The following is a 21446-nucleotide window of genomic DNA, read 5'->3' on the forward strand; positions in this document are numbered from 1 at the left end:
TCGATAGTGTGTGTGTTTTAGTTTAGCCAATTCGCCGATTTGTTGTTTTGTACATTGTTATACATGCTTTAAATACAATAATAAATACAACTTATGAATTAATCGCAACTGTTTAAACATTCTCCCTTCCACTGTCCGCTTTCAAACAGTTCAAATTGCGATTTTGAATTTCCGATTTTTCATGAGCGCGCATAACAGCTCGTAACGTGCTGTTAGTTAACATAAACAGTGCCGGGGTGCTGTTAACAAGCCGGCTCTGTCGCTGCCCAACACTAGCGTGCACCTTCTGCAAAATCTACGATTATTTTCGAAAAAACATAAACAAAAAAGGGAAAACAGTCGCAAACAGAAATAAAAAACAGACACACACACATTCCCCGTGGTTCGTGTGGACCGGAGCGCCCTAGAAGCCCAGATCCGCAATCACCGCATCCAGCTCGTCCTGCAGATTGGTAGCCCGGTGGCGCACCTGAACAATTTGGTCCTGCAAATTGTCGACGTTCGCCTGCAGCAGCACGTTGCACTTCTTCATCGCCGCGAAGCGACTCTCGTGCTTCTTCACGCGCGGCTCCACGTTCGCCTTCTTCGCGGAGTTAGCCGCGTCCTAGGGGGAACCAAAGAAACGAAGGAAAACAAAAACTGGTGAGTGCCATAAAAGGATGCAAAGTGTGGGACCCACTTCTGGTTCGGACTCGCTGCCCGTCTCCGCTTCGCTCTCTCCCGATTCAGATTCCTCGGACTCCTCGTCGGACTCCTCCTCCTCCTCGCTCTCGTGCTCCTCCTCGGCCTCCTCCTCATCCTCCTTGTCCTCGCCATCGACATCGTCCTCGTCCAGCTTCATCGAGGCGGCCATCTTCTGCACCTCCTTCTCCAGCTTCTTGAACTTCTTGTTCTCCTCCCTGCGGACAAAAGAATTCGTGTTACGAGACTGCAGTTCAGGGTGGAATAATTTACTTGAGGATCTCCTGGTTCTTCTTCATGGCCTGCTTGAGCACATCCTTCTCCTTCTTGGCCGCCTCCTCCTTGACCTTCAGCTTCGTTAGCTTGCTGCGCAGCACCTTCAGCTCCTTGCCGACGCGCTTCTCCCTGCGCTCCGTCTTCTTCTCCTCTGGCTCGTCCGGATCGCTTTCGCTCACCTCCGGATCCAGCTCCGGCGAGCTGTCGCGCCCGAAATTGGCATCGCTCGATCGTCTGGAGCCGTCCAGAATTCCGCCGCCCTGCAGGACCGCAACACAATTCACAAAATGTGGGGATTAGTAATCACCTTCGCAACTGGTGCGTGGCTTTACCTGGTGCGGCGCGTGCTTGCCGGAGTAGTAGTGGTCGTAGTAGTCGTCATCGTAGTCGTCGTCGTCGTCGTAAGCAAAGCATTTACTAATGTGCGGTCTGTTAGTGCTTGGTGTCGCACAGCCCTTGCAAGAGAGCGTTCAATGGGTTAATCAGGTTAGTGGCTTGTCTGCAATTTGTTGGCAAGGCGAAAGCGTGCGAGGAATTGATTGGCGTGTCTGGGGATCATCGGCATGTCTCTGTCATGCGGCATGAAGGGATCTCTTACAGATGAAGTAAGATTTCTCTGGTGTTTGTGTTTTTTTTTTTGTGGGAATTTAGCATTTAGTGAAGTGTTGTAAAGTGCCGCCCAGTTTCGTAAAGTGACCGTTTCCCTTTCCACCCATTGTGTGTGTGTGTGTGTGTGTGTTTAAAAGTGTTGTCAGCTGATCTGTTTTGTTTCGTTTCGTTTCCATGGAGACTACTTTGTCGCTACTTTGGACAACTATTTACAAAAACTACTAATCGCAGGGACTATTAATTTGGGCTACTAGTTGCGATGGCTTTGTTAGCTTCTCTTCTCTCGTCTACTCTCTGCGCCGGAAACGCTGAAAATGTGCGGAGGAGAACCTGTGAGGAAGATGGCGGATGGACGAATGGGTTACGGACCCCGCTTCCCTCTCAACTGACAACTGACAACACTTCGAGCGATCGTACCCCATAATAGCCCATCCCTGAACACTGGAGACTAACCTGGAGAGCCGCTGCTAGCTTCCGTTCGAGGAGCTGGATCTGTCGCCGCTGCTCCTCGATTTCCGTCTTGGCCTCCACTAGCTGCTCGCTGGTGCTCTGATAGTTCTTCTCGACCTCCTTGGACACCTTGCGGGCATCCTCCACCTCACTCTTCAGCGAATTGACGTACGTCTGCTCGGCGGTGGGCGTGGGGTCCATGGTGGCCACAATGACATTTGAGCCGTACTCGAGGTTCTTCTCGCGAGACTTCTCTCGCTCCAGCTCCGTCTCCAGAGTGCGGATCTTGGCCAGAAGCTTTTTGTTCTCGCGCTCCTGTGCCTCCCGATTGCGCAGCTCGAGGGCCAGCATCTGCTTGGTACTCTGCAGGTCGTCGCGGATCTTGTCGATGTCGTCCAGCTCGTCGGGGCTCTCCTCATCGATGGACATGGCCGAGCCGATGCTGGGCCGCGATCTGCCCGCTCCCAGAGCGCTGGCACTGCTCGGACCCAATGCGTGATTGCTGGGTGCCTCACAGAGCATGTTGACCTTCGACTGGGACTTTTGCAGCTGCTCCTCGATGGTCATCTGGCGGCGGAACTTGCGCAGCCCATCCAGCACCGGCTTGCTGCGATCGTTGGTCCGCGTGGGCTTCAGCTTGATGCCGCCTTGGATCTGCTGCAGCAGCTTGTTGTGCGAGTTGTCCTTCTCTGTTTCGTAGATGAATTTTTCATCCACTTTGGTTATCGACTTGCATGTCAGTATGGGCTGAGATCTGTACGAGAGTAGGATGGTGGGTGGGATTCACTTAGCAGGTAGCAGCCACCTCTACTTAATCACTTACCTGTCGTTGCACGCCACATGGCGCAGCTTCTTGCCGCTCTCCACCTCCTTCATCATCTCGGACCAGTCGGGGCGCCTTCTGGGCCGTGTTCTGTGAGCCGAAAAACAGGAAAAACCATGAGAAATGGCCAGAGTCCTACTCCTCCCCGGTTCACAGACCAGACTGCAGACTGCAGACTTACCTCAGCTTGTCGAGGTTCTCCTTCTGCGTGCTGGAGAGCACACGCTTCTCGCCGGGGGCCAGTGGCGGGGGCGGTGGTGGCGGAGCCTTCGGCACCAGCGAGGGCAGTGGCGGTGGGGCGGGAACTGCAATAAACAGAGGCGCACAGAGCGTGTGGGAAGAGTTAGCGAATGCAGTTGATGTGAAGGAATATGGGCGTGTGGCAGGAGGAATGTGGCATGGAATGGCTGGATGCTGTTTCGGTATTGTTGGGGGGCATTAAAGCAAGCCGCCGCATGGCGCCCGCTGCGTGCACTTTTGTTATTCAATATAATTTTAATTTAATGAGTTCGCAATTTGTTTCAGTTGTTTGTTTGTTTTGTCTGTTTGGATCCCATCCTCCTCCATGTGGATGTTTGCTCAAAGTTTCCGGCGCATTGCCATACATATCAATTGGCGTAGGAGAGTGGCTCTCTCCCACAGACACATGGCATAACTCCCTGTCTTCCTGTCTTCCTGTCTTCCTGTCTCTGTCTGTGTGTCTCTCTCGGAAGTTGCAGCAGAGATTGAAAAGTTAGTAAGGACCTCTCTGCCGCTGCCGCTGCTGCTGCCGCTGCCTCTGCTTTTGCGTGTGCCTGGCATTGATGGTGTTTTATTGCCTTAACACCATTCAATTCGTCCGAATAGGGAGTCAGCAGGAGGTAGCAAAACTTTGATTGCATTTTTTACTTTGTCCGGACTTTTCCTCGGTCGAATCCCTCCTCCTCTTCCCTCCCATCCCGCCTTGCTGCTCTCTTTTGGGTTTTAGTTAGTTTAAAGTCCTACGCCGCTTCGTTTCGTTTACTTCTTCGTGTGCTTCGGCGCCTGGTTCTGGTTCTGATTCTGGCTTTGGGCCTGTGTCTGCGAGGTACGTGTTGGAGCCCTGTTAACGAGGCCAATTAGTCTGGACAGCAGCGGGATGCGGCAGGAGGGGGAGTGGGAGTGGGAGTACACCTCTGGCAAGCTGTTTCTAATAAATTTCCGCTTAAATTGTTGGTCTAACAATCTCCCATACTCCCTCTCTCTCCCTCTCTCTCTCTGACTCTCTCGCACTCTGTGCCTCGATGTTCGTTTTACCTCTCCCTTTGGCCTCGTAATTAACAATTGAAAAACTTTTTCCAGTTTCGATTTTTTGCCAGGGCTCGCTCCTGCTCTCTACATAACCTCACTCTGCTCAGGCACTCTGTCTTCTCTCTTCCTCTAACACACTCACAGAAACTGTTGCTGTTGTTGTTGTTTTTTGTATGTTTTATCGAATACTTTGCATTCTTTATGTTCTGCTGCTGCTGTCTGTTTGTGTTGCTTTACATCCCCACTCCTCCCTCTGCCTGCTGCCTGCTGCTGTTTGTTGTTGTTGTTTTTTTGCAAGTTAAAAAAAAAGAAGTGCAAAAGACAAACAATAGAGGGCGCCCTCATGGGAGAGAGTAAAAGAGAAGCCGCCGCGCCGCGCCGCTACGGCCAAGTGATGAAAAGCTGACAAATCTGTTAATTAGCTTTGTTTGAATGAACCCTCCTCCTGGGAGGAGCAGGAAGGCCACCCTGGGCCACCCACTGAGGCACCCAGCCACCGCATTATCCTTTGTCTGAGCTTCGCTCCCCACCGCTACCCGCTACCCACTACCCACTGCCCGCTCCTTTTCCTTTTCTCGGTTTTGGCTTCTGCCTCGACTTTGCCTTTGGTTTGCGCCTCGCTGGCTCTGCACTTAATCTTTAAGTGGTTCGCTGCTTTTTGCCACGACGGTGCATTAGTTGCTCAGTGTCTGGCCACGTACATAGCTACCTGAGGGACTCCTCTGCATGCCACTCCTGCTGTAGCCCGCTGCAACCTGGAGGAGGCAACAAGAAGCTAATCCAGACTCGTGTTACTTTCGTTGAATGAAATCAGTGTAAAAGAGAACCTTGATTATTGCCTAGGAGGGGATACCCCACCACCTTCCCTTCCCTCCCCTTGCGTGTCTGCATGTTAATGAACTCCTTCGGTGGCACAACTGCTGCCTAAATGGTAGCTCTGATTAAAATACGTGGTCAACTTTAGGACAGCCAATTGAGGACGCGTTTAGTTTGGTAATTTATGGACTCTCACACTCCCCTCCCCCTCTGTAGCCATGTCTTTGGGGGAGTTTGCTCCCTGTGTTCCTGCAGCAACAACAACGGTGGCAGGCTACAGTTATCCTAAATCAGAGGCAAACAAAAGTGAAAGCAAAACGAAAACAAAGGCAGCTCTCTTTATTTTCCCGAGTTGGGTGGTTTTTGCTTTGGGTTTGGGCTTGGGTTTGCGTTGGGGCGTCTCCTCCAAAGTGTAAGTGGAAGGGTGATCCAAGCAGATAAAAGTCTTCATTCATTCATGTCGACAAAATTATTTCTTATTTAAATAAAAAGAAAAGGCACCATGGTAGAGGGGCTGGGGGGTTTGGGACTACGCTGGCCACTTAATATACCGCAAAGCCCTCACTTGCGACACAACCCCCCGTCCTGTCCCCGACCAAAATGAATGGCGGGGGTTTGTAAACATAAATTTTGCCAGCTCACTCTCAGGGAAGCCCCTCCAGGAACTCCTGCCTGCGTACAACCATTGTGTTATCATCATCAGAATATTCTATGCATGCACAAATGCCGTTGTCATTGAATCAAGCTGGGAACTGGGTGGGGAAGGGGAGCAGCCACTGTTACTCTGAAAGATGGAATGGAAATTGTGACTGGTACCCCAGCAGAGGCAGAGGCGGAGGCAGAGGCAGTGGCTGGTGACTCCGATGAGTGACTTTTCAGCTTGCAGCTTCACTTTATTGTCTCCACTGCGGCACGATGATGGAGCACCGCTCAGCCAGCCCATACATCTCACAGAACGAGAGAAAGAGCGAGCTGTGGCTCCTCCCCCGTTGGCCTCGTATGATTAGGGTTTTTGATAGAGCCATCGCTTTAAAGGATACACTCCTTAAACCCAGAATGATTATAGCTCTGAGAGAGTGAGAGACACAGAGATCTACTTTGTTGTGGTCCCACACTCAACAAAAAACTTTCCAAATATTTTTGTGTGTGCTCCTTAAATGAAAGAATTTACTGCTGCTTAACTTTCTTCACCACATAAGAGTTTTTGGTGTCATTCTATGCACAAGGAAACAAGAGTCCTTTCAGCAACCACCACCCCCGAAATGAAGCCTTCTTTCACACCTAAGACCCTTGTGAGACACACCTGTAAGGCTTCCAGCCTTTACCTTCTTAATTAGAGCCTTAGTTTTGCTTCTCAGAGGAAGATGAGGAGCTTCCACGGGTTCTGTTTCAATTTTCAATTTGCCATTCGTTTCTAATTTCTAATCCTATTATTCAGTCGAGCATTTCATTGTCGCCCAGTGTAATTATGGCCAGCAGCTGAAGGACAACATATATACTTAGGTACTAATACTAATGCATTTTCGGATATATACACGATGGAATAGATTGTGTGTCTGTATAACTTTTAGTTGTGCTTTTGAGCATTCGAAAGAGCCTAATCATCTTTTATGCATCGTTGGAAGCAGAGCGAGAGAGGGAGAAGTGTGGTGCCACCTATTGAAAGTCGACATTTTTAATGACAACAGCAGACCCCAGAGTATAAATGGAGCCAGGAACACGGGTGGAAGGACATGAAAGACCGCTCCATAATGGAAGAGAGCCTTCGAGTCTCTCGCATCGCATTGCCCCAACACTCGCATACATACAGATGAGGTTCATTTAAATAAAAGAAAATATTTGTTGTCCTTTTTTTTGGACGGAGAAGGACTCCCTCCACTCACTGCACCCCAACCCTCGATGGATGTTGGACGGACAGCAGGATGGAGGGGAGGGGCGACTGCTTTTTGCGGCCACCGCCGTCTTTTATTTCGTTTTGTTTTTTAGTGGCGGATATTTGAATATAAATGGGGCATTTAGTTAGACTCTATCAAGCACATTGCCATATATCTTTGGCAGCTTTCCTTTGTCCCGCTCCGCTCCGCTCCGCTCCCCTCCTCTCCCTGCCCTAAGAGACACAGTTCCCATTCCAACTGCGACGTCCGATAGTTGTGGGAGGTCCTTGAAGCAGGAAAGGAAAGCAGACTCAACCTCCCTTCCTCCTCTTTGAGCGTTCCTCATCTGGCTTTAAAGCATTCCATTTTATGATGTAGTTTTGACAGAATGAGCAATAATCATGAATTTTGCTTAGGCCATAAAAAGAGAAACTCTTCTCAAATTCCACCCTCGATACAGGACCCGTTCCGGGCTGGACCTCATCCGAACACATTAAATAAATGTTTTGCCTTCATTTTTACATTTTTTTGTTCGGCTCTGCCTTTTTTTGTTGCTTTCTATGGTCGATGGGGTGACAGCTTTAAAGGACAAGGCGGTGCTTCATTTTGGCGACCCAGAAGCAGTAGCAGGACCCTCTCCTGCTGCTGGATCCCTTTGTTTGTCGGTCAAGATTAGGACGCATTTGCGGTCACGTTATTGCCCACTGATTAGGACGGAGGACAAAGAAAAGTTAACTGCCTCACACGTAACCTTTCTCCAAGACCCTCTCCCACGCTTAAGGCTAACGAGCTTTTCACTTCATTTTAGTTGCCTTTACCCCCCGAGGGACACCTTGAGTTGAGCCATGGCTGGGCCTGGGCCTGGGCCTGGGGACGACTCTGTGCAATTCAATTTCAATTTTGAGGCCAGGTGACAGCATACTTATGCAACGGCCAAACGTCTTTGTCTTTCCTGTCACCGGATCTGGTGGCCTCTTCCTGCTTTTTCATGCCAACCTCGCCTCGCGGCCAGAAAGTCCATTAGAAAATTACTCTTGGAGGAGTCGAGTGTGTGTCAATAAAATACGGAATTAGAAAATGAAAATACCTCTACTTTGTTTGCAATTCCAGAGGGATGGATGGAAGGATTGGTGGGTGTGGTTCGGAGCCTCCCTACCCAAAAAAAACACACGGAAGATGAAATATAAACTCGACCGAAACTGCAGGGAAAAACACTTTGCGCCTCGTTCGGCTCAATGCACAACACTCACTAAAATTTAATAAATAAAAAATGATATTTATATTGCTTTATGGCCTTGTTTTTCCTACTGTCCCACCCTTCCTCCCATACCCCTGCCTCTGGCTCTCTGCCACTGCTGTATGCGCTTTGTGGTTTTTGTTTGGCCGAAACATTTTGATGAAATATTTTTTACACACTCATTTCGAGTTGATATATATTCCTCCTGTGCAAATACATACTATATATGACTGTACTCGGTACTGTTCTGCTGAGCGGTGCTGCATCGTCGTATACGTATTTTTGTTTGTATATTTTCTGGTGTATAAATGAGCAATCATTGCCGTGCTGGGAGGCAGGGACAGGGACTGGGGGACTAGGGATGTGCAAGTAAAACAACTGCAATCTATAGCTTATTGATCGATACATTCTGTAGTAGCGATAAATGTTAATATTCCACCTATCGAACGGAATGAGACGATTATTATGTCAATTGTAAACTCCTTTCGATACAATTTGCACTTCTTGATCGTATAAAGAAACTGGCATCACCTGATCCCCTGCTTAATCATGAATTGTTCCATCTTTAGCTTCTCCCACGCTACCATCCCTATGAAAATGGACTCACGCTACCATCTCGAATGAGCAATTCTGTTGGACATATCACTCATACGCCATGTTGACGCTTTATCTGCCTCGTTGTCGCTGTTACGGTTATGGCCTTTTGTCAGATATAAAATATAATAAAAAGATACGCAAAAGAAAGGAACATTTTCCATGCATTTCTGCACTTAAATATCCTTCCTGCAACCCCTCGCAATCATTAGAAATTAGGAAAAAGCTTCAGCAATAATTTACAGCGGTTTTTAGCAGATTGAAGACGATCCTTTCGCAGTGGTTAATCGGTTAATCTTCCATTTTGCATGTGCCAAACTGGGGCATCGGGTTAGACGCCCACCTTCCGGTCTCTCCTCTCCGCTCAGGATCGGAATCGGAATCGGATCTGTAGCACTCACCATTCTTTATGCTCTGCTCGCGCTTTATGGACGGGGCTTTCCGCAGGGTCTTGGTTTTGAACTCGGGCTTGGGCTCCTCCTTCGGCTCCTTGAGGAGCTCATCGATCTTGGGTACCTTCTTGAGCACTGGCCGGATCTTGGACAGGTCGTCGGTGCTCTTGCTGGGCAGCGGCTTCTCCTCGCGCTTCACATGCCGCAGCTTCGGTTTCTCCAGCTTGAAGCGCAGTCGGCGCTCGCGCTCTTCCTCTGTCTCCCCCTCCTCGGCCTCCTCGTCCTCAGCGGGCACCTTCTTCATTGACTTGTCACGCTTGACCACCGCCACGCTCCGCAACTTGGGTTTCTCTAGGGTGAAACGCTGTTTCAACTCACTTTCCGGCTCCACCTTCTTGTTGACCGTCGTCGGACGCAGCTGGGCGGCTTTCTTCACGTGCTCGGGCACCTTCTCGTCCACCGTTGTATCGTCATCGTCATCGTCGTCTTCGTCCTCCTCGGATGCTGTCTCCTCCTCTGTCTCCTCTTCCTCGGATTCGGTCTCCTCTTCAGTCTCCTCGTCCTCCTCGCTCTCCTCCTCCTCCGAAGAGGATTCGGGCGGTGGCGTTGGCTCCTTCTTCTTCGTTGCCACAGGCTTCTTGGTCGCAGTGGGTACCACCTTTTTTTGCTGGCTCCGGGGCCTTCTTGCTGTTCACGGGCTCCGAATTCGCATTTTTCTTGCCTGCTGTTGTTGCTGCTGCTGCTGCTGCTGCTGTTGTCGTCGTCTTTGCGGAGGATTTCTTGACGGGCTCAGCCACTTTTTTAGCCGTCTCCGCGGGTGTTGTCGTCGTCTTCTTCGCTGTCGTCACGGCTGGAGCTGCATTGGTCTTGCTGTTGGCGGCAGAGACCGCAGCTGGAGCGGATTTGTCACCATTCTCCTTGGCGGCAGCGGCTGCCGCTGTCTTCTTAGCCCAGGGCGTGGTCGTGGGCTTTGTGGCTGTGGCACTGGATGCTGAGGCGGCGTCCTCCTTCACCCACGGTGGGCGGAATGTGGTGCGACCCGCACTGTTGTTTGCGCCGCTTGTCCCCGCTCGGGGTGTCACGAACGGCATTGCTACTGCTTGCTGTCTCTCCTCCTGAACTGCTTTTGCTGATTCGGCCGCTTGCTTTTAATGCTGTTTTTCTGCCGCTCTGCTCGCTCTACCGTTAACTCTCCAGGGGAGGGGCTGCCCACTTGTCGAGCTAGTCGTCTCCGTCTATTTGCACACACTTTTTAAATAATTTTCCGTAAATTCTCGCGTTGTTTTTGCCGTCCGTTTTTTCCTGCTGATGAAAACACAAAACTTTGCACATTAGCACCGCCGTCGAGGGAGAGTCGAGACGACTTGTCCAAAAAGTTATTTCATTCAGATTCTGATTTTCGTTGTACACGTATTTTCTTTTTTTCAGTTCGCTGGTTTGGTTGGTTCGTTCTTTCGTTCTTTCGTTCTTTCGCGGATTTCTATTTCTCTTTTGATAATTCGGTTCTGTTCTTTGTTAATTTTTCCTAGTGTTTTTTTCTGTTAGATGTTGTTTGCCGTGCTATTTATTCGCGGTCCGGTGCCGACGATGGGCAACAGCTGTTTGGGATATTTTCAGTCCAATTCTAATTTGTTGTATATTTGGGAATGTTTCATTTCAATGTTATTTTTAAACGAATGCGCTCATTAGCTTTTCTTGCTTTTGCTTTTGCTTTTGTTGCGATTGCTGTTGTTGTTGCCTAGACAGAATGTAGGCCTTTGTGTCATAGTCATAGTCATGGACGCGGGACGAGGGACACGGACAGGGACACGGGCACACATGCATCCCAACTGAGAGGAGAGGAGAGGAGAGCAGAGAAATGGCATGGAATGCTTTGACGTGCACACACACAGTAAAGCCTCTGCAGGCGTGCAGAGACACTGTCACCGTGCAGAGGGCCCTAACTGTGTGCTGCACTGCTTAGCGAACTGACTAGTGCATGGCACAGTGTGGGCTCAACTACAAGGACACATGCATCGCTCTTTCGCGCAAATGTGTCCACTGTAACCAAGGCGACTGCCTGGCTGTGTAAACGAGTCTGGACAATGTGGGAGACGTCTCTTTACTGTTTGTCCACTCGACTGTTTGGATATGCAATCACAGTGGAGGTGCTTCTGCTGGAAAGATACTCCCATTGTTCCCTTTAAGAGCGCCTTGACTGCGTGTCCAGTCTACTGCTTACAGCTAACAGTGGAGGCTCTCCTGGTGGAGAGTGGCCTGCGCTGTTATAGTGGCTCTTCTCTCAGCAGAGCCTTCACTGTGGGCCCTGTAGGTGTGTCCAGTCAACTGCCTAGATATGCTCTGTCCGTGTGTGAATGCACATACCCATACACATACATATGCACTCCAATAAACAGAAGCAACAACAACAGCAGCAGCAAGTGAAACGGGAATAGCAACAACAACAACAAAACGATTTGCTCTGCCACTGCCTCCTCTGCGATATGTAAACGGCGAAAATATTTAATTTTAGGTTCTTTGTGCCAGCCAGCGCCAGCCAGCGTCAAAAGCGCCAAAGAAAGCAAAAAGAGAAAGAGAGACGCGGCCACAGAGACTATGTGAGAGGGAGAGGCAGGGTGAGAAGATTGCTCTCGGAGAGAGACAGAAAGAGAGAGAGAGAGTGTGCTATAACGGCACCAAATTGAAAAGAATAAAAGGAAGCACACATCTCTGGCGATTTATATTTGTTTTTCTTTTTGTATTGCAACAAAACGAGAGAGGAGAGTGTGTTCGAGTGGTCGGTGCGGGCGGTGGGGGAAGGGGGCGAATGAAATCCGAATTTGTTTCATTCCATTGCCATTTCCATGGCTGTTCGCTGGACTGCCCCTCTCTCCACCTCTCTATACCCGACAATCCTCTGTCCTCCTCCTCCTACTCCTCCATATTCATTTCAATTCCTCCTTTTTTATCTCTTTTTGGACAGTGCAAATTTTTGGCTGGTTTGCTCACTCCACTCCTCTCTCTCTCTCCCTATGGAGGCGTTAATTAAACAAGATATGCAAATAAAAATGATACTTAGGAATATTCCATCATCATTGCAGAGGCGAAAGAGGTAGACGAATGCGAACGGAGGTCTGTTTTTTTGACAGAAGAAATCGAATTCCCAATTAACATTGTTAACTGGGAGAAAATTGCATTGACAGCAGTGGGAAGAAGGGAGCCGCAGCTCTTGTCAACAAATAGTTTAAAAATACACCGCTCTTTGGGCCAAGCATGTACATATGTACATACATACATATATACATATGTACATATATGTATATTTATTTTAGGAACACCATTCATGATTCCGCTGTCCAGAGATTTATGGGATCAATTCGGAGGCCATCGACGGCGGAGGCAGTGACACTTTTGAGCGCAATAGAAAGTTCTGCGCATTTGCAGCCCCGATTTTGGCTATATTTTTGGACAAATGTACATATAATTTGATATATTTTCGATGTGTATTAATTGGCTCGGGCGCCCGATGTTGTTGCAGTTTTTGTTCCATATAGTATTAAGCGGTTTTGGTGGATCGAACGGACACCCACACAACCACAACCGCAAATTAAATTCACACACACGGATCACACACACACACACACACATACACATAGACACTGTAACGAAGTGGTTTCTTTTGGCCCGAAACGCAGAGGAGGCAACAGCAGCTCCTATGACGGCGTTTCAAAAACTAAATTCATATATTTTCCAAGCAGGCCGAAAATGCCAGAATATTCAAATATTTCACTGATTCTACTCTCTACTCTGCTGCTTGCTGCTCTCTTTCCTTCAGTCTCTCTTTTTCTGTGAAAAGCATAATGAAATGAACATTTTGTTGACCGACAGAGAATGAATATTTTTAGCATCGCTTTTCATTTAGAGAGCTAAAGAGTGGGAAGAGAGAAAGAGATGGTGTGTGGGGTCCAATTGACCTTTGGCAGGTGCAGCGCCTACACGCCGTCGGTTCAATGGAATTATTAACCCGATATCTGTGTCCCACGTCAAGGAGTTCCAACCTCGTCCTCCTCCGCACACTCCTCCTCTGAAAACTGTTTTTATCCTTTATACTCTGAAGTTACGCAAGTTCTCCTCTCTGTCGCGTGGGTGTGGAAGCTAATTTCAAGGGGAGAAATCGGGGAAGGGCCGTGGGGATACGGCGGCGTCTTACCCTGTGATAGAAACCACTCGTCTAGAAAATCCAAACCCATTAGTGATTCTGGTTCTGTACTGTTCCCTGGATGCGTGCGATGCTGATGGATCTGCGATGATTCTCCCTAATTTGCTTGCAATATTTACATTGTCTTCGTGATGTGTGGCTGTGGCTGTGGCTGTGGGGGCTGCTCGAATCACAATCACATTACTCGGAAACGGTTGACATTTATGCAGGGAGCCGTGCAATGGCCGGCGGGTGCGTGACTGTATTTATAGTAGCATTGATCGCATATCGATTGCACTAGGGCTAGGCGAGTCTGTTGCACACTCACCTTACTCACGTTTGAATTCATGAACTATCGATTTGCACGCATTTGGCACAGATGAAGTGTCCCAGCACCAATACTAGAACTCCCGCTTCTCAACAAATCCCCTTTTCGTGATATCAAATGGGAATGAAAAAGCTCAGTGGCGCCACGATCAGAATCATTGGCGCCTAATTCAAGTAGTCCATTTGCCCCTGTATATGCAGTGAAATTGAATTTTCGGCAGCCGAAAAGAATGCTACATTTATGCTCATCAGCTGCCGCGAGTGGCTTCAAAAACAGCAGAAAAACAGAAAAAGCAACGATTTAGAGGCGATTTGTGCTTTTCAAATTTGGATATGTGACCTCCCCCCGGGGCTTTCAATAATTAATTGAATTGTTTGTACCCTCGTTTCGGTGCAGAAGTTTCCTCGTGGAAATATAGTCCCCGTTTTTTCCCCCATTTTGGGCGCGGCCAATCACGGTCGACCCTCGGGGTCGACGACAATTTCATCGCGTCGTCCCGGCAAAAACTTGTCCCATCCAAATCGAATTTGACACAAATTAATTGCCATTCGATTTGACAGATGGCGGGGACGGGAATGGGGACGGGGACGGGGCGTGGCCTTAGGTTCGCTTAAGTGTTATCATCTAGAAATTGCTTTATTTGTGAAATGTTCGCAGAGAGACATCTAATGAATACTGAATGAACTCCTTGGCATTGAGCGGGGGAGCCGTGAGCTCGTGTGGCGTTTTATGGTATTGGGGATTAGGATTAATATTAGAAGTGAGCTTAACTAGACCTTGGGGTTCGCAGGCAGGGTCTTGGGTTGGTGCTGTTGCTGTGGCTCTACCTTTTGTGGCTGCTCCGTCGTTGTGTTCAAACGGATTGAATTGTTGAAGTGCGGCCACGTGGAGATCTCTTGGAAGAGTCTACCGCCGGGGCACTCTGTGTCGCGCACCTGCTTGTGGCCCAACAGTTTGTAGGCGGGATCAATGTACCCCTTGAACACGCCGAAAGCGATCAGGTTCTTGGCAGCATCCAGCATCTGCTTGGGCGGTAATTCAGCTAAACATTGGAAAGGCAATTCATTAGAAATCTATAGAGGATTGCTATAAAATGTATTTTACTTCTCCAATCTCCGATGAGGACAATGCCCACGCTCTTGTCGTTGTATTTGGGGGCATGGGCTCCGATCACGTTAAAGCCACGACCCGTGTAGATCATCCCATCGCCTCCGATGCCAAAGCTATAGCCGATGTCGTTCCATCCGCGCTCCACCTGATGGAAGTCCTGCATATCCCGCATGCTCTTCATGCATTCAGCAGTGCTGAAGCAGGCGGCGGGCATGTACGAGTGATGGATGATGACGTACGGAGCGGGTCCCTCGAAATAGTCCACGGACTTGGGCACGCGGGCTCCCCAGTCCGCTCGGGAGAGCAGTCGTGCTCCTCCCTCCACTCCTACGCTGCTGGGCTGTAGTTGCTGCATGTGCTGCGTGTAGCCTGGAAATAGACAAAGCGAGGCAGACGACCTTGGGTTAATGAGGTTTTGCTTGTCTTAAACACACACAGAAAAGCGCCCGCAAGCTCCGACCCCGCGACACGCTCCAATAGAGAGGAAGAGGCTGCTGCTTGCGTGGAAATTTCGTTCCAAGCTCTATTCGTTGTAATTGCAAAGGGAAGTGGTGGGGCGGAGGTGCTAGATGCTAGATGCTAGGTGGTGCGAGTGTGGTCTGTGGTGCTGCTGTGCTACTACCGTGCATCGCTCACATTCCATTGATAAATGATAGCCGCTGTGTGGGTTGATGTTGCTCTTGCTTTTGCTTTTGCTCCCCCACACGTTTTCTGCTGCGGTGTCTGCGGTTCCAGTGAGAGGCGCGAACATGCACTGACACGCTGGCTCCCCAATTCCCTCGAAACGCCAGCCACAAAATTCCCCCGTTACGTTGCCCCTCGACAGAGAGAGAAAGAGAGGTGGGCATAGAAGAGAGCAAAACAAGTTGCGAATCAACTGCGATTGGCAATCGCAATCGTCATCAGCCAAACATCCGCTCAGCCGAAGACCAAAGATTAGCCGAAGATCATGCCGAACGTCAGCCGGCGCTCAATCTCTGCCGCAGCGCAGCGTGTATTCAATATGCTAACGATTACCGTTTCTTTTGCTGACTTTTATTGCAGTGCGCAGGGAAGATCTATCAGCTTTGGCATGTGACTTATGGGACTTTATATCAATATCATTATTCAATGCATTGAGATCCCTGGATTTCTATAGCGAACTTCAAGCTATCAAAGTTTCTCCAGCTCCACCAGCTTTAGGGTATTCACACTTCGTACTTTAGAATGCGTATTAAAAATGCTAAAGTCTTGTTTGTTTGGTGATTTTTATGTATTTTCAGGGAGGGTATGTCAAGGGTATATTTGTTCCGACATACGATTCTCTCTTGTTTGTTGATCTCTCACATTGTTCCGAGAATGAAATGAAGAAATAGGGAACTCCCTTTTGTTCAATATAAAGCGAAACTTTCACCTCTAGTAGGGTATTCCCAATTCGGAGTTACTTTTGCTCCAGCATCAGCATGATTCAGCAATTCGACTTCGAAATAATTAAATGAACGTCAGGTGTGGAGAGGGGAAGACCAAGAGCAACAGGTGTTAGCATCTATCAATGGCTGTTGCGGGGACCCCTCAAAAAAGAAGTTCCGTTCCGTCCGGATTCATTTCGACCTAGGGTCGCAGTCGCAGTCGCCGTCTCCCCTCCGTGAGTCATACATAAATACAAATGTGGACTCCAACCCGAAACTATTTCATTCAAAATTTGTTTAATGTGCGCGGGTGAGCTGGCAAACACAGGGGATGGGGAAAGAGAAGTTTTGCATGTTTGCCGACGTCTGCCAAAACTTCGGAGTTCCCCCCCACCAGTGCCTTTCGCATTGATATGCATACGGAAAACTTCAACGGAAAAGGAGAAGGCGGAGGAGGGGAGCACTTGACTAACTTAATAGCGGCAGTTTCTAATTAAAATTGAGAGAGACCGAAAGCTCTGGCACCTATCCTATCGTGTACGGGAGGGACTCCTCCATTGGTGGCGCGTGCTTGAATAATAAACAGAGCAGGACGGAGCAGGATTCCAGGAGGACACGAAGGTGTGCGGTGTGAGGTGTGCGGTGTACTGGGGGATCTGCCAAATCGTTGGCTGTTTAATTTATGCCGCTTACTTTTTAGTGTGTGTGTGTGTTACATGTTAATTACATTTATATTTACAGCAAAGCCCCAGTAAGAGCCGCTGTATGTACGTTCCCGCTCCGCTTCCTAATTGTTACCCTAATTACGCAGGCCTAATAAAGTAAACATTAAAACTCGCGTTGTGTGTTGGCCTAATCAATGTTGCAAACTTTGTGGCACTCTCACTCTCACGCTCGCTATCTATCAATCTTCCTCTCACCTCCTCCCACATGCCACAGCCACAGCCACACACACATTCAATCCATCCCTTTTACACACTATTAAATGTTACTATCTCGTACACACGCGAAATATGTATGCGGATGGGGACGGGGTGCCAAACTGAAGCCCTGCTTTAGTGATTGGGGGGGAAGCACACACTCATTTGATTACAGAAAGCAATTTCGAGGCGAAGGCGCAAAGTTCTTTGATAATTTTCGATTAATCCGTCAGGCCGTGTTGTCGCTCCCTCCACCCCTTCCCGTTGCTGATTAAATTGTCGCATAATTGAGGTATTTAAATTACCGGCAAATAATTAGTGTGACAGAGTGAGAGAGAGAGAGAGAGAAAGGCAGTCCCTTAGGTACATAATTGTTTGTTTTTAATCAGGCAAAGCATATAATAGAGACATTTCAATATTATTACTATATTGCCGATGATCTGCAGGGAATCTGCGGAGGTCCCTCATTCCCATCCATCGCACATTAAACAAATAACCGTACACTGCATACATATGGTTAGCGGGAGGGGAGGACTGTGCGAAATTAAGTCACGCTCGATTACAACAAAAACATCAGCAAAAGTCAACGGGAGGAAAAAAAAGAATTGAGTGCAAACCAGCGGCAAAAAAACAACAATGAACACGGCAGAAAAATAGCGAAATAAAAACACAAGAGCAAAAGTCGAAAGTACTGGGATACAGACGAAGAGAGGATGCTCTTTTGCGCAAAGATCAAACATGTTTGATCCCTCTCATTAGTGGGCCTTTTCCGGTTACACATATGTACAAGAATGTACATATTTACATATGTATGTATGCCACTTTTCAGCAAACATGCTTGGTGTTTGCCGAAAGACATGAAGAAATGAAAGGACTCGACCTCTCTCCCGCAAAAGCTAGGGTGAGCAAATTATTATGCATATTAAAATCAAAAACAATTTCACTCCGTCGGACTGGGGCGCTGGCTGTCAAGCCGTAAATGACAATTTTGTTAAATGTCAGTAATTAATTGAAACAAAAAAATCACATATCCCCCCTCGCATATGTACAAATACGATTTTCCTTTACGTATGTACATATGTCGTATCTCTGCTCGGCTGACGCTGATTGCAGGTGTGATAGATGTGCAGAATGTGGGAGAGAGATAAGGTAACCGAATGTTTTATAGCGATGTTCAGGGGCATGCGATAAGACCACTCACTGTTTTCCACCCTCACTCCCACTCTCACCGTCTCGCTTACGCACTTACCCATCATTGATAGCAGAACTAATCCCAGTGCTGTCATGCTGTCTCTGTTTCTCCTTCTTCTGATTGTGCTGCTCCTGTTCTCCTGTTCTGCTGTTCTGCTGTTAGACTTGTTGTTAAAGTTGCTGTTAGATCTGCTCTGGCGTCTCTCTTGTTAGGAACTTTTTCGTGTGCGTTTGTTTGTTTGTTTGCACAAATGTGACTTTGATTTAGGAACTTTTTGTGTTGATTGTTTCTCACTTCGCTTCGATTCGGCAAGCCTTGTTGTTGTTGCTTTTGCTGCTTCTCTCACTTTTGTTGTTTTTGCAGTGGCAAGAATTGTGCAAAAATTTGTGATTGAAGTGCGAAGGTCAAACTTTGGTGGTGGTGCGAACGCGTAGCTTTTTGGGTGCGAATGGTGTCTCACATAGCGCAGAGAGTCTCTTGGCTTGGGTTATGTTTCGTTTTCGTATCACAAGCGCGAATGTTGGCCAGCATAAGGGCGCACCTGTGTTTATAGACGAACGCGAAAAAATCGGAACGGAATTCTGCTGCCGCTGCCGCCACTGCTGCCGCTGCCACTTCCACTGCCACTGCCGCGCTGTCGTCGTCGACGCCGCAATGCCAAACAATTTTTAAATCGCATGAAACTTATTGCCAACGACCGATCATCATGCGCGTTCGCCTCGCCGCTCGTTCACTTCCGATCTCACTCCTCTGGGAGCGAGACACAGTGAAAGAGAGAGAGCGAGGGAGAGAGAGAGAGAGAGCTTTAAAATATAGTCGCTGCCGCTGCCTCTGTCGCTGTTATCAGTACGGTGGGGGGATTGTCGGCGATGGCTGCGGCTGCGGCTACGGCTGCGGCGTTTGGCAAAGGTTAAACTATGGTCGAAGTGAAATGTGATATGCCCTGTCTGTCCGCTGCTGGTTCGATGTGAATTACACAGCGACTTGCCAACTCGTTGGCCTCATTTGAACCGCGTTCCGGTACTTTTTCCCCCTATGCAAAGGGTTCTTTTTGCATACTCTAACGAAGGGAGGGTATTACAGTTATTATATACATATGTATATATTTGTCGTCAGTTCCAATGTGCTGTTTTAACTGTTGTCAAGCGGTGCGATGCACGTGTCGGCGTGACTGTCGATTCCCCTCAACAAGGGAAGGTGATCCGATATGTAATTAAGGTTAATCATCGTAAACTTTGAGCAGTCTCTCTGGGCCATAATTCACGCCTCGCAGTCTGCAATCACAACTTCCAAATGACAGAATATCAAGTGAGTGCCACTTATAGCTGTATTTTAGTTACTGGCCGATTAGATAATCATGCAGCTTTTTGTGAATAGTTGTGGATCAGTGGTCTTCATGCCGACGGTATCGCCGGTTCAATATCGGTCAGTCTTGAAGGTCGGAGGTAGCAGATAAGGAATCCTATTCCCGTACTATCGCTCTATCGCAGCCGTAAATCAGCTGCGGGGAAAGTTAGTTGTTTACAATCTTTCCATTCTCCACAATACAATAATTGTGCGAAACACGATCCCACAGACAGAACCCCCAAGGTTATGCCCACAGCAGTCGGGGATTACTATAAAATATATCATATCTGTATCTCTCTCCTTGGTCTATTGAGTTTTTATGTGTTAAATATAGTATGTACAAGGTGAAAGACACAAGCACACGACAAGCATTGTCGTTCTTCTCCCCTTGTCGTGACTTGTCACTTGTAAGTTCTTGAGTCACTCTTGAAGTTCGTTCTACAATAATCGTGCTTGCAATATATTTGATCCAGTTAGTGATTCTTTTGATAACTTCAAATCACTTCCTTTCAAGTTTCCTTTAAATCTCACTTCCTGGCACAAAATGTCTGGATCTTATGACCTTTCGAAATACCCATCTCTAGGATATTTTCATTATGATCTCTTATCCAGATCTGTGGTGTCTCGCTGTGTCACTTGCTGTTGATTTCTTTGCCTACCATCTCCGGACATACTCTGCTTTTTTTTTCATTGTCCAACTTTGTTTTTCGAGGACTGGGGATCCCCTGGCTGTGGTCGGTCGTCTGTCTGTTTGTTGGTTTTTGGGGGAAGCCCAAAATGCGCTGCAAATTCGGCGGCAAATACGGGTATTAAATTGCTTTAGTCGGAGTGCCGGATCGCAGATTGGACGGATAGACAAATTAACAGCATTTTATTTTCCGTTGTCGATTTATGACTGAATCTCTATCTGTTTCTTTTGTTGCTTCTCCCAGAGAGAGAGAGAGAGAGAGAGAGAGAGATGCGGAGGGGCACACAGGTTTTTCAGGTCGAAATATTCGGGGGATCTACCGCCGAGTCGCTGGGGAGAGACCACCACCAGATGCGTTCTGGCGCCGCAGCAGCAGCAGCAGCCAAAGGAAGTCCAAATCGCAGACTCATTTTCTGCCTCACGCTTTTTGCTTTTGTTTATGTTTGTGGCAAGGTAAACACGCAGCCTCACACCTGCCACAAGCCCCCCGGTTTTTCTACCGCATGAGCTTCTAAATTTATTACCCTTCAGAAAAGGGGAAATTTTTTCTCAAAACACTCTTGGAAATAGTTGAATACTTTTGAACAGCACATAGCGCGCGGTACTTACCGCAAATTGTTGCCAGCTGTTGTTCCTCAAACTCTTTTTGCAGCTCGATGTGCGGGGGAGGCACGGAGATGGCGCTTGATCCAGACCTCTTGTCGCCCATGTTGCGTTTCAAGACTGAAGACCAAAGAGCGATACGCAAAGCAATCGAACACTCAGTTGAAACAGTCGAAACCCAAGAGAGCCAAGCGCCATGTATCTGTGCGTGGACAAGTGGCTTTGATTAGAAGAGTTCTTGTAATCTATAGATACTCGTAGATGCTCTAACTGTATTAAGGGGTATCCATTAAATTGCAGAGAGTTGCAGAGCGACCTCAGAATTCAGACTCTGCATGGAAATATCAATTAGTATATGTCCCACTTCTGTTATGAAAGGATTATCCTCGTGTTAATGAAATACTCTAACCCGGATCTAAAGACAGGGCACCCTCTAGTCGGTCATTCGCTGCCCCCTCCCAGAAAAAAGAAGAAGAATGCTGGCCATTGTTCCCATGGCTCCATTGTTGATGGCTCGCCGCACTAATCGCCCATCTTATCAGGGGTATTAAGAGTGCCGCTGCCTCTAACTACGCCTTGGCACGCTCTACGCTGTTTCTACCGAGCACTTACTTGTACAATACAAATCAAAAAAATCCATACCATTACAATCACAGGCATGGTTTTTGTCGA

The 21446-nt window shown here is 48.0% G+C and overlaps 3 protein-coding genes across 7 annotated transcripts in view; 1 reads left to right on the top strand and 2 right to left on the bottom strand.

Annotated features, from left to right (window-relative positions):
- Positions 1–11: 11 nt before the first annotated feature.
- LOC117899418 (FK506-binding protein 5) lies at positions 12–12737 on the bottom strand. Its single transcript, XM_034809408.1, is given in 11 exon segments — positions 12–604; positions 680–899; positions 955–1217; positions 1290–1412; positions 2020–2770; positions 2840–2929; positions 3021–3144; positions 9031–9685; positions 9687–10123; positions 10157–10619; positions 12651–12737. Coding segments are annotated over 9 exon segments (2853 nt in total). The 5' UTR covers positions 10113–10123; positions 10157–10619; positions 12651–12737; the 3' UTR covers positions 12–403.
- Positions 515–21446, top strand: part of LOC117899420 (trichoplein keratin filament-binding protein) — a 25789-nt gene continuing 4857 nt past the window's right edge. The window contains exon 1 of the mRNA XM_034809410.1: positions 515–642. The gene's annotated coding sequence lies outside the window, so the exon portion shown is untranslated. The remainder of the gene's footprint in view (positions 643–21446) is intronic.
- The window catches only part of LOC117899422 (peptidoglycan-recognition protein LB), a 20236-nt gene continuing 12921 nt past the window's right edge, over positions 14132–21446 (bottom strand). The window contains exons 2-4 of one of the 5 annotated variants that reach the window (XM_034809416.1): positions 18194–18266; positions 14631–15005; positions 14132–14568 (exon numbers count right to left, since the gene is read on the bottom strand). In XM_034809416.1, the coding sequence (XP_034665307.1) occupies positions 14297–14568; positions 14631–15005; positions 18194–18230 (684 nt within the window). In that variant the 5' untranslated portion in view covers positions 18231–18266 and the 3' untranslated portion in view covers positions 14132–14296. Of the gene's footprint in view, positions 14569–14630; positions 15006–15072; positions 15208–15272; positions 15393–18193; positions 18267–20780; positions 20926–21446 lie in introns of those variants that run through there. The other 4 variants (XM_034809415.1, XM_034809414.1, XM_034809412.1 and 1 more) reach the window with 4 other exon arrangements.

The sequence above is a fragment of the Drosophila subobscura genome, chromosome O, assembly GCF_008121235.1.
Source record: "Drosophila subobscura isolate 14011-0131.10 chromosome O, UCBerk_Dsub_1.0, whole genome shotgun sequence".
Taxonomy (NCBI): Eukaryota; Metazoa; Arthropoda; class Insecta; order Diptera; family Drosophilidae; genus Drosophila; species Drosophila subobscura.